Source organism: Styela clava, chromosome 1 (genome assembly GCF_964204865.1).
Source record: "Styela clava chromosome 1, kaStyClav1.hap1.2, whole genome shotgun sequence".
In the NCBI taxonomy this organism is placed as follows: Eukaryota; Metazoa; Chordata; class Ascidiacea; order Stolidobranchia; family Styelidae; genus Styela; species Styela clava.
Genome location: NC_135250.1, coordinates 6,261,708 through 6,274,826, shown reverse-complemented (window position 1 = coordinate 6,274,826; position 13,119 = coordinate 6,261,708). Strand labels below are relative to the sequence as shown.

General features: G+C 35.4%; 1 protein-coding gene across 1 annotated transcript; it reads left to right on the top strand.

Annotated features, from left to right (window-relative positions):
- Window positions 1-4,155: 4,155 nt before the first annotated feature.
- Window positions 4,156-12,277, top strand: LOC120347117 (cysteine sulfinic acid decarboxylase-like). The gene is made up of 10 exons (XM_039416969.2): window positions 4,156-4,595; window positions 5,774-5,864; window positions 6,584-6,690; window positions 7,356-7,606; window positions 7,974-8,090; window positions 9,072-9,136; window positions 9,354-9,432; window positions 9,837-9,950; window positions 10,558-10,701; window positions 11,157-12,277. The coding sequence occupies exons 1-10, from the start codon at window positions 4,229-4,231 to the stop codon at window positions 11,430-11,432; spliced, it is 1,611 nt and encodes a 536-aa protein (XP_039272903.2). The 5' UTR covers window positions 4,156-4,228; the 3' UTR covers window positions 11,433-12,277.
- The last annotated feature ends 842 nt before the right edge of the window (window positions 12,278-13,119 follow it).

The following is a 13,119-nucleotide window of genomic DNA, read 5'->3' as shown; positions in this document are numbered from 1 at the left end:
TATGGAGTAAGAGCGCTGTTTTGGGGGATCCCCTAACTTTCAATCGATAAGTCTTCGGTCTCTGACCGATATTCTCGTTTAAATATTATCAAATCTCTGTCAGGTTTGCCACTATTATTAAATTTTCTACACTTTGAAGAATATTTTATTTTGACGGAATTAGGTTTGATTTTTTTCATATATATGCATAGTTTATACAACTCAGACAATAAAAGACAATCAAACTATATTGCACATAGGTTTCTTGAGCTAGAGGAATGTTTCATTGGGATTCCGCTCTACTAAAAAGGTTGAAAATCCCGCGTCTAGACACAAAACGCTCTCGACAATTGTCAAATCTCTGATATTAACATCATGTTAGTTCTACTGTATATAACGCGGTCTATCTGTTTATCAATCTTGTATCGTGAAATGTCAATTTATACACAGATTATAAATAAACGATACAACACAACCACCTGTGGTTTTGATGACAATAAAATTACATATATTGTAGATGCCGAACTCTTGTCGACCAAACCACTGCCAAAACGGAGGAATTTGCAATGAATATTTTTTGTTTTTCGCAAGTGGAAGTGACTGTGAATGTGCACCAGGTTTCCGAGGAATTCATTGCGAGGTAAGAGCATTATTACCACTGTTGGATGCCAAGAATTCACATGGATTATTGGTATTTATTCTTGCTATGTTGTTTAAAATGGTTTCACAATGGTTGCGTCCATAAACTTGAGTATTACGCTTTTGTTTAAATAATATAAACCTTCACGACCCCCCATTTTGGGCCGAGACTTTTAAAAAAGAACTGATTTTGGAATTTTACTTCCGGTAGTGCATGGTTTGATGAATACTTAACAAAATGCAAGACAATTGTAGTTATTCAACTTGCCATGGGCACATTACACCTGTCTACCAACATTCAGCTTAATAAATGAAATAAGCGAGCAACGCTAACATATAAGGTCACTAATGTTCAATGATCAACCGCAGTACCGGTAGCATTATGTGACTTACACCGAAATCTGTTATCTGATCATTGAAAATTCAAATCGCAACTGAAAATCAAGTCCCATCGCCGCAGCTAGGTTGTGAACAGCAGCTTTGTCGAAAAATAATGCCGGACTTGTCTGACGTCACGTGCCACACACTTGCCACATCGTGGCGAATATTCGTGTAAATATCAAAATTTGGGGAAAACATCGAGGCCCATAGGACTCAAGCAAATCTAAAAACTGGCTTTTAGGGGCTTCAACCATCTTCACGTACTGAAAATTTGAAAACGATTGATCCGCTGCTTTCAGAGAAAGGCGATTTTTTTCAAACAACAGCAACTATCTAGCAAACGGAAAAAAATATAAAGCGACCTTGCACTATATTGCTTCAACCTGCAGATTGTTCTTTATTTTGACAGCATCCAGGCTAAGTTGTTCGCAAAAATTAAGATTTCATACCGGACTCAAAGTTTCAAAATCTAAAAAGACATTGTAAAGTTTATTTTGTAAAACGCGTGGCCATCATTTCAATGCAATGCATAATAAAGAAAAAGGCGACCTGCTGCTGTAGCTGTTGATGAAACTTGTGATACAGAGTAACTATCTATACTGTGGAAAACCATATTTGTACACTGACTTGACTTCCGGGGTTAAAGGATGAATTCCGATCTTCTGTGTTTTCACTATCATTCCAATTCGTGATTTTTGCAGAACAAGTACCTGCCAATTACCAAAGAGAATTATCGTAATAAGTTTCTGCAACTTTCATAAGCTTTTGTGCAATATTGTATTTTAGTTGGTTTCAGTGATATTTGCATGTACAAAAACAATTTCTCAATTGAAGAACTATATATATTTAAAATCAATAATAAGAGGTGAAAAAAGTTACAGAGGCTAATTTTTCAGTGTACGGTAGTAGTACGGTAGAGTTAGAAGTTCTACAGGTCCTATTTCTGCTTATTGGGCGGTGTTGTTAATCTACTTCTGAAGCTAACCATCGACACAGTAGTAACGCACACATAAACACATCCAACTTTTATTAAATGAACTTGTGATGAAAGTATATGTACACTGTACAGTATATAAAGGTCACAATCCAGTAAAAATCCACAATCAGGTAAAAGTTCCACAGTAGATAAAGTTCCACAGCAAGTATAACGGCAGTGTAGCACAGTGAATAACGCGATATATGTGTGTACGGCGTGGTGCATATACGATGTGTATATACGTGTCCACGGTCTGAATATGGTGGTTACAATATATTTGTGTCTCCAGCCCAACAACAGTACTTAGATTTAGCTAAAAGACGCAAAGCAAGAAATATTATAATTAGCCTCAAATATATAACTATTGGAACCTAAATAACTCTAAACTACAAACCCTAAATATCTTAACAAGCCTAAATTAGCAGAATTGAACACTCTATAATTTGCAAACCAATGCCGCAAAGTAACCGCTGCATCTAACAAAAAAATTCATGACCAAAGAGCCTCATTGCACTGTCTCCGACACTAATAAATAGGACACCAAGTAGGACAGTATGATAATAACAAGGACATGAATATAAAACAGCTGATATGAGATAGTTTTGCACCATTATTGCCATAAACGTCTCTCGGTCAGGGGCTCTTAACATAAACAAACAAATAAACTAGATAGCGATCGGAGACCGCCGACTTATCGATCTGTGGTTTCGATTCCTTCGCTTTCACTCGATAGCGACACCGCGTGTCTCATCACTAACTAATTAATAACTCGCTAATTATACGACATAATTCATCCAAAATCAATAGGCTTCTGGTCCGAGATATGAATGAATGAATAATGAATGCACGAATGATGAATGCATGCAAAATTTGGAGCAGATTCAACCTCGCTTTCGTGAGATATCGCGTAACATACGAAAGTGAAACAAACAAACAGACAAATACCTATCAACATATTTGCCGATCGAGATCGATAAGTAACAAGAGCAAGTCTAAACATGATTATCGGGACTAGAATAATTAAAATTAATGGGTTAATTCACTTAAGTAAAAATTTTGCCTGTAACAGTAGTTAGAAAGTGATAGAACAGTGTGTACTTGTCTACAATGGATTTTGACAGCTTCTTATGACCAGAGAGGCGCAGGGCGGATCAAGACAGCATCGTGTATAAGTGGGTACAAAGCGATATTCCCCGCAAATTTTTTTTGAATGAATGTCTCCCACTTGCGGAGATGGTGTAATACGATCTTAGCAAAGAAACTCACAAACAATGTAATGCGATATGTTTGACATGACATATACCGTTAGTTGTAATACCGGAAAAAGTTAGTTAATTTTGAACGTTTTGTTAAATGTGTTATAATATTATAACTAAATCAAATTTCCGAACGAACAAAATATGCAAAGTCATAACGACTCAGAGCTTAATTACGTATTTTGTAAAACGAGTAAAACTGAGAATTTACCAAACATAAACCGAAAATAAGGCTGTGATAATCGAGTATATTCAACGATGACGACAAACATCGTGATCTGATTTCAATAACGATCATGTAAGGTGATCGTTAAAACAGAATTTCAATGTTCAAAACAGATTTGAACTTTTTCCAAAACCGCGCGTATTTGCGGTCGCCATCTTAGGCCAGGTTTAGATAAACAAATGTTGTAGGACTAAGATACTCGAGTAATTTAAGCGCACTATATGCTACATACGCTGCACCGAAACTGATAGTTTTTGTTTTCGGGGGTTTCCATGTTTTACACATTATAGCGCTTTAGTTAGTTTCATTTGAAGCGTAGAAAGTAGTCCAGGCAGAAAATACTTGACAATTATACAAAAACTGCGTCAAATCTGTTGCTAATATTGCACAAAAGACCAGCATTGGTATAAACATGTCCGACTAAAACTGTGTTGCATATTGTATAAACAAAATGAATGATGCGTTTACTGGATAAACACAGTTATGTTACGCCTGTCTATACCTATATTTATAAACCTAGTCACAGCGGAAAGCCGGGAAATAACTCGCTAGCAAGCTTAGCCATTGTAACAAAGATTCAACAACTATGCTTAGCCGCGATGTCGCCCACGCTAGCGTAACAGATGGATACGAGCGTACGAGCATTCGGACGTGCACGCGTGGACTGGACAATAGGCAGGACATCGCTATCGACTTTTTAGTATTCATTCCCATTTACTTTTTGGGATTCCGCACAATGGAAACATTTTTAGTTTTTGCATTGTCTTATTAATGTATTCATCATTTATCGTGAATAGCTTAGCAATTAAAATGGCAACTAACGGCATTAAACATAGTATCAGCAACGGTAATGGATTCGCTGAGGTGCCGGCAACAAAGCTTAGAAAAATCGAAAACGGGAAAAATGGAACTTTGCTCGGCTCCACACCAGATTCAATTGACAACTTTTTAAAAGAAGTCGTAGAATTAGCTCTGATGGAAGGGTTTAAATCTCAGGAAAGAGATGATCCAGTGGTCAGGTTTGAAAAACCAGATGAGCTTTCGAACAAAATGGACCTTGAGTTGGGTGATGGTGGAGAAAGTCATGAGAAGTTGCTGGAATGTTGCAAAGACATTTTCAAGTATAGTGTGAAAACGGGTAAGAACGGTCAGTTTTTTGTCAATAGTATTTCTACTGCAAAAAGCGTTATATCTTGTACATACTCGAGTGTATCTACCACACGATATTAAATTACAATCGTGGTCCCGTTAATAAGAGTAAATACCCTTTGAATTGAAAGTCGAAGGAATAAAGTAAATTCACGATCTTATAGAAAAATCAGTTTGAACAGATTTCAAGGCCGCATTCTTCGTGAATAAGGGGCATAGCTAACAAAAATAGCCACCTGGACAATTTGCCACATTATTTCATTCACGTTTACATATAAATGAGCAATGCAAGGACGAAAATGCTACATTCGTCAGATTGTAAAAAACTCAAATTTAGTTTTTGTTACACTCTTCACGATGCAACATATAAAAGAATTATTGACTAATACCGATGATTTTTCACTTTGGTCAAAACCAATAAATTAGTTCGGACAGCGAAGATTGCTGTTGCATTCAAAGTTAAAAAGTGAAACGTGCCATGGTCGACGAATCCGCCGAATTCAGCACGTCACAATGGAAACTGACCCGTGCACGGGAAAATATCCAGTGATTTTCCACTCTTATTTATGGCTTTACGCCCGACTGGTTAGCGTTCGCACGTGTCTTTTATTGCGAAATTCTGTCTTCTTATTTTCTAACGAATTCACGGTAACCGCAAGTTGGTTTTGTCGGCTAACCGCCAGAGGCGAAAGACGGATAATTCTATATTGCGGTTAATTAGGTTAGCAAAATTTGCACAATAAAGATTATGAAATTGAATGTCTTTGCTTTATTGGCGATGCGATTAATTTTATACCCATGTCGATTTTACGCACGTGACAGGTTTGGCGGGATACTTGGCCAGATACCTCTTCTCGACATGTCATATTGGGGGAATAGAATATTATAATATTCAAAAAAAAATTCTGAAGTCATTTACATTAAATACAATTGCCAATCTCGATTCAACTACTTGCAATAGCTTTGTTACGTGAAACTGGTAGACGTAAACAAAAGTGGAAAAACAGAAATGTGCCATATATGAAATATTCTATGTGTAATTGGAAAAAAATTTTTTTTTTTTATTGAAAACGATTTCAATGTTACGAAGACTTGGCAATCCCCGACCAGACTGATCAGTGACTACTTGTACTCGTAAATATATAATTATTTTATTTTTCTTCACAGGCCATCCAAGGTTTTTCAATCAATTATATGGAGGACTGGATCCATATGGATTTGCAGGTCAAGTCATCACAGATGTTCTTAACACTTCTATGTAAGAGTATTACGACTTCTATTGCATTTGCATTTTTAAAAGTTTGAAATATACATGAATTAGCTGTCTCAAGTATCTGGCACTTGCGCCCGCGTTTCGAATATAACCAATCCTCTGTTTTCATTGTTGTTGCTTATATTGTTTCCAGTAATATCCCATATGTAATTTATATTTGAATGACTTAATTATATTCATCAAGCCAACACTTGTAATGCAAGATATCCGTTAATTGAAAATGATAAATCTAGCACACCGCTGGCAAACATCCACTGCCGGTTTTGTATATTAGCGGATATAAAGCACGCGACTCATCTCATGGACCATCCTTTATTGAGGTTGCATAGTTTTGTTGTGTAACATCAAACTGCTGAAGGAAGCTTTCCAAATGACGAATATGCTATAATTGCACGTTTTCGCTATTAGCAAGGTTCTGCACTACCAACCATTTGAATGTAGAAGGCTATTATTTAAAATCAAATTTGGCCATCAAAATATGTCACTGTCTCTTTTCATTAGGAAATCCAGTCAAAAACAATAAAAAACAAATTTCATTCTTCCTTGGGTTGGTTGAAATGGGGATAATTTCTGTTAACTCAAATGAAAATAATGAAAATTTATCTAAAGGTATAGAAAAGTCATTAGTATCAGAATTCCTGCCATATTATTATACTCGAAATATAAAATTTCTAATAGCGTTAAATATTGATTTTATTTATCAGATACACTTACGAAGTGGCTCCAGTGTTTATACTGATGGAGAAAGTTTTGCTTGAGCATATGATGAAAATTATTGGTTACGAAAAAGGCGACGGAACGTTTTGTCCCGGTAATGATTGTTATTATTTTGGAGAAATATTGGTACTCCCGTAGTATGTATACCAGGTTAGGGTTAGGTCATACTTTTATTCCGATTTATCTTATTTTAGTTCTATAACGAGTTCGGCCCATAGGCTTCCGTCCCTTTACACAATTTGATGTAAAATAGGCGAACAAAATTAGTTACCTCCATATTGATACTTCTGGATCGCCGAAATATTTGTCAAAATCATTGTACACGAAGTAAGCTTCTTCTAACCCGACTCCGAATTCAAACTTCAGGTCATTTAGCAACGACCTAGGCTACATTACCAACTCCTGATGGATTAAAAAATTGAAGAAAACTAACTACTTTGTTGCAATAGCCATGCATGACTTCAGTTTTGATCTTGTGACAATGGCTTCACCTAGACCCAATTCAGGTCATAGATAGCAAAATAATTAGCTTGACTTTCACTTAATATTCAAACCAGCTTGACTTCACATGATAGGATTGGGCTGGACTTAATGCAATTGAATTTAAGAGATACGTGAACTTCAAAATTGACGACTGTTTATTTTTCTACAATGGATATATTTAGCTTTTAAACCGCGAGGAATGTTCGATAAATTCATTCAGCATTGATTATTCTATATTGCCACATATTGCATTTTGAAATCTTCTTATTTTTGTAGGTGGTTCCTATTCTAACCTGATGGGTATGCATCTTGGACGTTGTCGTAAATTCCCGGATATTAAAGAAAAAGGACTCCGACGTCTTCCACGAATGGTGTTGTTTACTAGTGAACATGGTCACTACTCTGTGAAGAAAAACGCCGCATTGATGGGACTACCTACCGATGACGTCATTAAAGTGAAGTGTGACGACAGAGGAAAGATGTGTCCAAAAAGCCTGGAAGAGCAAATTTTGATGTTGAAGGGCGAAGTGAGTATACCGGTTTGCAACCAACATACTAAAAAGTCTATATAACTGCGTAAATCTAAGCAACTATTTTCTGACTGGGTATTGTGAGCGGATTCACAATTTTTTTATCTGAGGAAATTTTTCAAAGTAAGCCCAAGCACACACTTTCTCACTATTAAAATATGCCTATCTTTTGGCTTATCTCTCTTCAGTGATGGACGATCACTATCGTGGTTCGAACATATCCTAAATTTCATTTCTGCCAACGATGCCCAAACTTTTTTTTCTAATTGTGTTTTTCGCATTGTAGGACTTCAGAGGCTTTTGAAAGAATAATTTTTTGTTTTATTTTGAAATGCTTTGTTTTATATTCAAAAATTCTACCTAGGGTGCCGTACCATTCTTTGTCAACGCTACAGCAGGAACTACAGTATTGGGAGCTTATGATCGTTTTGAGGAGATTGCCGATATTTGTAAAAAATATCAAATATGGATGCACGTCGATGTGAGTTTTCTAAATTAATTCAGGAGTCATCAAATTAATTGTTATAGTTGCAAGTAGGGATGTAAGTTCCGAATATTTTTTTTCGAATCGAATTTCGAATCACAATGTTTCGATTCGAATATTTCCGAATCTGATTCTATTTAGTATATCATCATATTATCGTTAACTTTTCTCAAATTTGGAAGAAATATAGTATAAATTTTGATAAAATAACAATAATGAGCTTAAGGAATCAAGAAAGTTACCAGAAAAACACACTGCATGGATGTATCAACTACCAAATATATTACGGCTAAGATTTATTTTTTATTACATAAAACTCAGTTACATATTTACTCACATACAATTATGTTTGCAAATATTAACGAATTTATAGCGATTGTTTCTTCCAAAATTGACCTTCAAAATTCATCCAAATTATAATCGCTAGTTAGTACCGTATGTGCCATGATTTTAAAAGAACCAATGATAACGAGGCAAGCATCGCAGACATACGGTATGAAGCAATGATGTTTTATTATAATATTATTACGTAGATAATTTGAAGAAACGTTCCAAATATTTGTGAAACTTTGTAACATTTTAAGTAGTCGAACAAAATGAAGCGAAACCATTGGTCCCTCGAAAGCTGCTACCAATATTAAATATAACGACTCTGGGAGTGTCACGGATTTGGAAAGCTGTGAACGTAAGAATAATAAACGCTTTTGGTCGATATAACGGTAGCGCTGCTGTGTCGTGCACTTGCCTTGTGGTAACTATTGAATTTTTTTTTAAATAGAATCAAGCCTTTTTTTCTTAAAGTGCCTCGAATCGATTCGAATTGATGTTGATTCGAATTGCTTCGATTCGAAATTCTGAAACTTACATCCCTAGTTGCAAGTCATTAAACTTTCCTCTCTCGGAACGATAAAACTTCTTCTTGGTTAGGAAACACTATTATAAACGACTACTCCAATTGTAACCAACTCTTCCTTACAGGCGGCGTGGGGTGGCAGTGCCCTGATGTCAGAAAAATACAAGCATTTATGTAAAGGAATGCACAGGTGAATTTTTTCGACATTGTGTTAGCAAATTTTAAATTTATGTTCTACTAAATACGTAACTGCCAGTAAGAGTTTGAATCTAGGGCTTCAATCAATTCTCCGAATTAGGACTACTCGAGAAAATTTCCAAAAAATGTAATTTGAAATGAAGTTGTTTAAATTGAATGGTTACCATTGTTTTATAAATGGGTAATATGAAATGACCTTATGTTCTCAGAGCTGACTCCATCACCTGGAATCAACATAAAATGATGATGGCACCGTTACAGTGTTCGTCTCTACTAACAAGACATCCTGTAAGTCGTTAATTTTTCAAAATTTGGTTTAGAAAAATCAGAGAATTAAGAAATCGATACCCAGATAATGCAAAGGTTCATTTGTTTGCCGCATGTCCAGTTTTGTCTTCTTGCGTGCGACAAACACAGGGTTGAGGAGTGGGAGGAGGAGTCGGATACCGATTCAAATTGTCAAAATTCCCGGAGTCATGACCATGAGTCAGAGTCAAAACTTCCCAGAGTGGAGGTTTCCGACTTCAATTGGTGGTAGAAGGAGTCAATAATTTGTACAGAAACTCCACAGCAGTAAGTAAACGGCCCGTCACTTTCTAATACTATATTAAACAGATCTTCCAATGTTAAATTACAACAGCGCATTTCAATATCCCTTTTAAGATTGCTAAACTCTTTGTTTCAAATTTTAGGAAATATTACGAAAATGCAACAGCATCCATGTTCCGTATTTGTTTCAAACGGACAAGACAACATACGACACAAGTTACGACATCGGAACGAAAATTATACAATGTGGAAGAAAGGTTCGTATCATGGGGGTCTATCTATGCTTTGTGGCATCTCGGGTGCCAGAAATAATGAGATTATGATTAATAATAGTCCTGCAATAGCCTTCTACGGATTAAATGTGTATAGCTTATGTCGATCCGTCTTCTTAAATAATGGAGTCAAGTTTAGCAAAGAACTTTGAAGTGTATGCATTGCTTTATAATAATACAAATGTTACCTAGATTTGTTGATCGGTACTGAAGGAACAATATCTACAAGTGGGCCGAGTATTAGAGTGGTTGTTGGAGTCCTTTTTTGAAATGAAATCGCATGCGGAAATAATGACCGTAAAAGTTTATATTCTGAAATTCTCACTCAAATTACGAAACACTTGCGAACGTTCGTGTTTTTGTGTGAAAAAATTAGGCATTCCGGATTCAGTTTTTTTTGAACCGGAGTCGGAGTCAAGATTTTTGTCAATTCAGGACCGTTTTTTTTGAACGACTCGGATCGACCCCTACATTCAATCCAACTACCCTGATGTCTGTCTATGTGAAGCGAGATTCTAATCTTAAAACTTTATAAATTTGAAATAAAATTACCTTATTTTTACAGAATTTATTTTTGTTGAATTAAATCTAGGTGGACTCTCTTAAATTGTGGATGTTGTGGAAAGCTAAAGGAAACACGGGAATAGCAAAACAAGTTGAAAAAGCATTTGACAATGCTGAATACCTCGCTAGAGAAATCAAAAAACGTCCTGGCTTCAGATTAGTATTAAGCGAAGTAAGTATATGACATACTTGATTGACCTGTACCATCGAGTTCGGTATGGGTTTTGTACCGGAAATTGATCCCAATTACAACTTTGCACGACGCATGAGTCTATAATTGAATTTTGTATATTCATATCAAAATAGAAAAATATTTATCAAACGAATATAAGTATCAATATAATAATTGAGATCAGTGGTGATCGACAAACAAATACCTGAAGAATTTATTTTACTGAGCATTCCTAACAGAAGATTAAGAAGCCATGGTTCAGGCGGAATCGAAATTATTGTCAGCTGGAATCGTTTTTTTAAATGGCTTGGAGTTCGAAGTTGGAGTCCGGTGTAAATGTTCCCGATTCTGCTTTTCACATCCCTACTTAGAATTTGGGAACAACCGTCCCGCGATGTCTTTTATACAGTCACATAATATATAGCAATGTTTATGAAAAATTCAACTTGTTTTAGCCGGAATGCACTAACGTCTGTTTCTGGTATATTCCACCCCGAATGAGGGATGGTATAACAACTTGGACAAGCGAGGATGGTTACAAACGAGATTTATCAAAAGTAGCTCCGATAATCAAAGAACGTATGGTGGAGAGAGGGAGCATGTTGATTGGTTATCAACCGCTTGGTGACAAGCCCAACTTTTTTCGAATGGTCGTCATGAACGAAAAAGTGGAACACAACGATATGGACTTTGTTTTAGACGAAATCGAACGTCTGGGTGCTGATCTTTAAATTTGATTTGTATTTTTATTGTATAATAGTAATCCGAAGACGATAATTTTAACAAAAACTCTCAAATTTTCAGAGCTGTACACAATATGTCAATCTATGTAATTTTTTAGAATATACACTCCTGCAAAACACTATATTAAAAATAGACATATATTCAGGTTGAATTCCGATATGAGCGTTATATCAAAAACCAGGAGGGCATCACTGGATAACTGCACAAATCTCATCATTTTATGCCGCGGCGGCATTGATTGAATGCTTGGCAATTTTGGCGAAAGTTTCGTAACGTTTTAGGTATTAGTTAACAATACTCTAGGGACAAACTATAACTTACACAACAGTTTTGTTTTAGCACCATGCCATATACTTGAAACATGCATTAAGATGCATTTCCCTCTTGGCGGTTCCTCACCCTTGCCCCAGTGAATATTTAAATTAATATTACGAATGGTGAAAGCAATTAACGTTATATATATATATATATATATATATATTTAACTTGGGTGTCGCATAAACAAATAACTAAACTAATATTGGTTCGTGTCTATGACCTATGTACAGCAAAACGCCTTTAAAACTGATACATCAAATGCCTTTTCCTGATAGTTAAATAAGCTGTGAATGAAGAATTTGGAGTTGCCTACTTATAAAATGTATGTTGATGATCTTATGCAGATGTTAGTTATTTAGCGTGCATTGCCGCGTAATTCGTGATTGTTCGATTACAAGCATATGAGACAAGTTTTAACTACTGTATTCATTTTCTGTACACTTCATGTATTTTATTAATGAAATTTGAAAAATTTTCATGATTTAAAAAAAAATATATTATACCGTTACGGGTGGTTATATTCTATTTCATAATATTATCGGGTAACGTTAAAAACAGTTTTTTACGTTGGGGGGGTCTATATTTTGGAGTCGGAACAAGGTTTGACATCAGGAACTTTAGAAATCTGAATCAATACGGTCGCAAATTTGAAATCTGATTTCAATTATGTACAAAATCACCACACTGACTGCACTGCTTCCAGGGCGGATCGTCTTAACTAAACAGTCCCGAATTGAAGCGGCCACATGTTGGCGATAAAGGTGCACTACAAGTTATTATACAAACGTAAGTTACAAGCGTGTGGAATTACAAGAATCTATATTACATTTGAATATGGAAATTGTTCCATTAACAACTCAACTTTCCAATATGTATTGAAAAGTTCTTTTAATCAACATATAACTATTTCTGCTAGAAAAACGACAGAATATCTTACTACCGTGATTACTTCAGTACATTCGGTTTTATATGTAGCAATTTAGCGAATTAGGATTTCTTCATCTGATTTCCGTGATGACTTATTAATTTACAAAAGTTGATTCTAAATTTATGAGCAATCGAAGTCGTCTTTCCAAAATTAATCATCAGTAAAAATGTAATATTCGAAACAGTAAAACAGACGGCCTTGTCCTCATGAAGTATTTCACTAAACGACCACCTTGGTAATTATTAACGGTACTTTAACACTTCACAACAAATTAGTTTTTTAGTCAAAAAATAACATTTAATTGCATGTTAGATAATTTGCGGTAATTGTAAAAGTACAGCGTTGACTAATTATAGATCATAATGAATGATTACTTACTATTTTGAAAAATATTGCAAGTTTGGCGCCAATAGTTTTAAATAACAGAA

Bases quoted from the DNA above. Each gene is read 5' to 3' on its own strand.
- LOC120347117 (XM_039416969.2), top strand. From the start codon at position 4,229: ATGTATTCATCATTTATCGTGAATAGCTTAGCAATTAAAATGGCAACT. The intron at 4,596-5,773 runs GTAAGAACGGTC...TTTTCTTCACAG, and splicing joins CAAGTATAGTGTGAAAACGG to GCCATCCAAGGTTTTTCAAT. The intron at 10,702-11,156 runs GTAAGTATATGA...AACTTGTTTTAG, and splicing joins TCAGATTAGTATTAAGCGAA to CCGGAATGCACTAACGTCTG.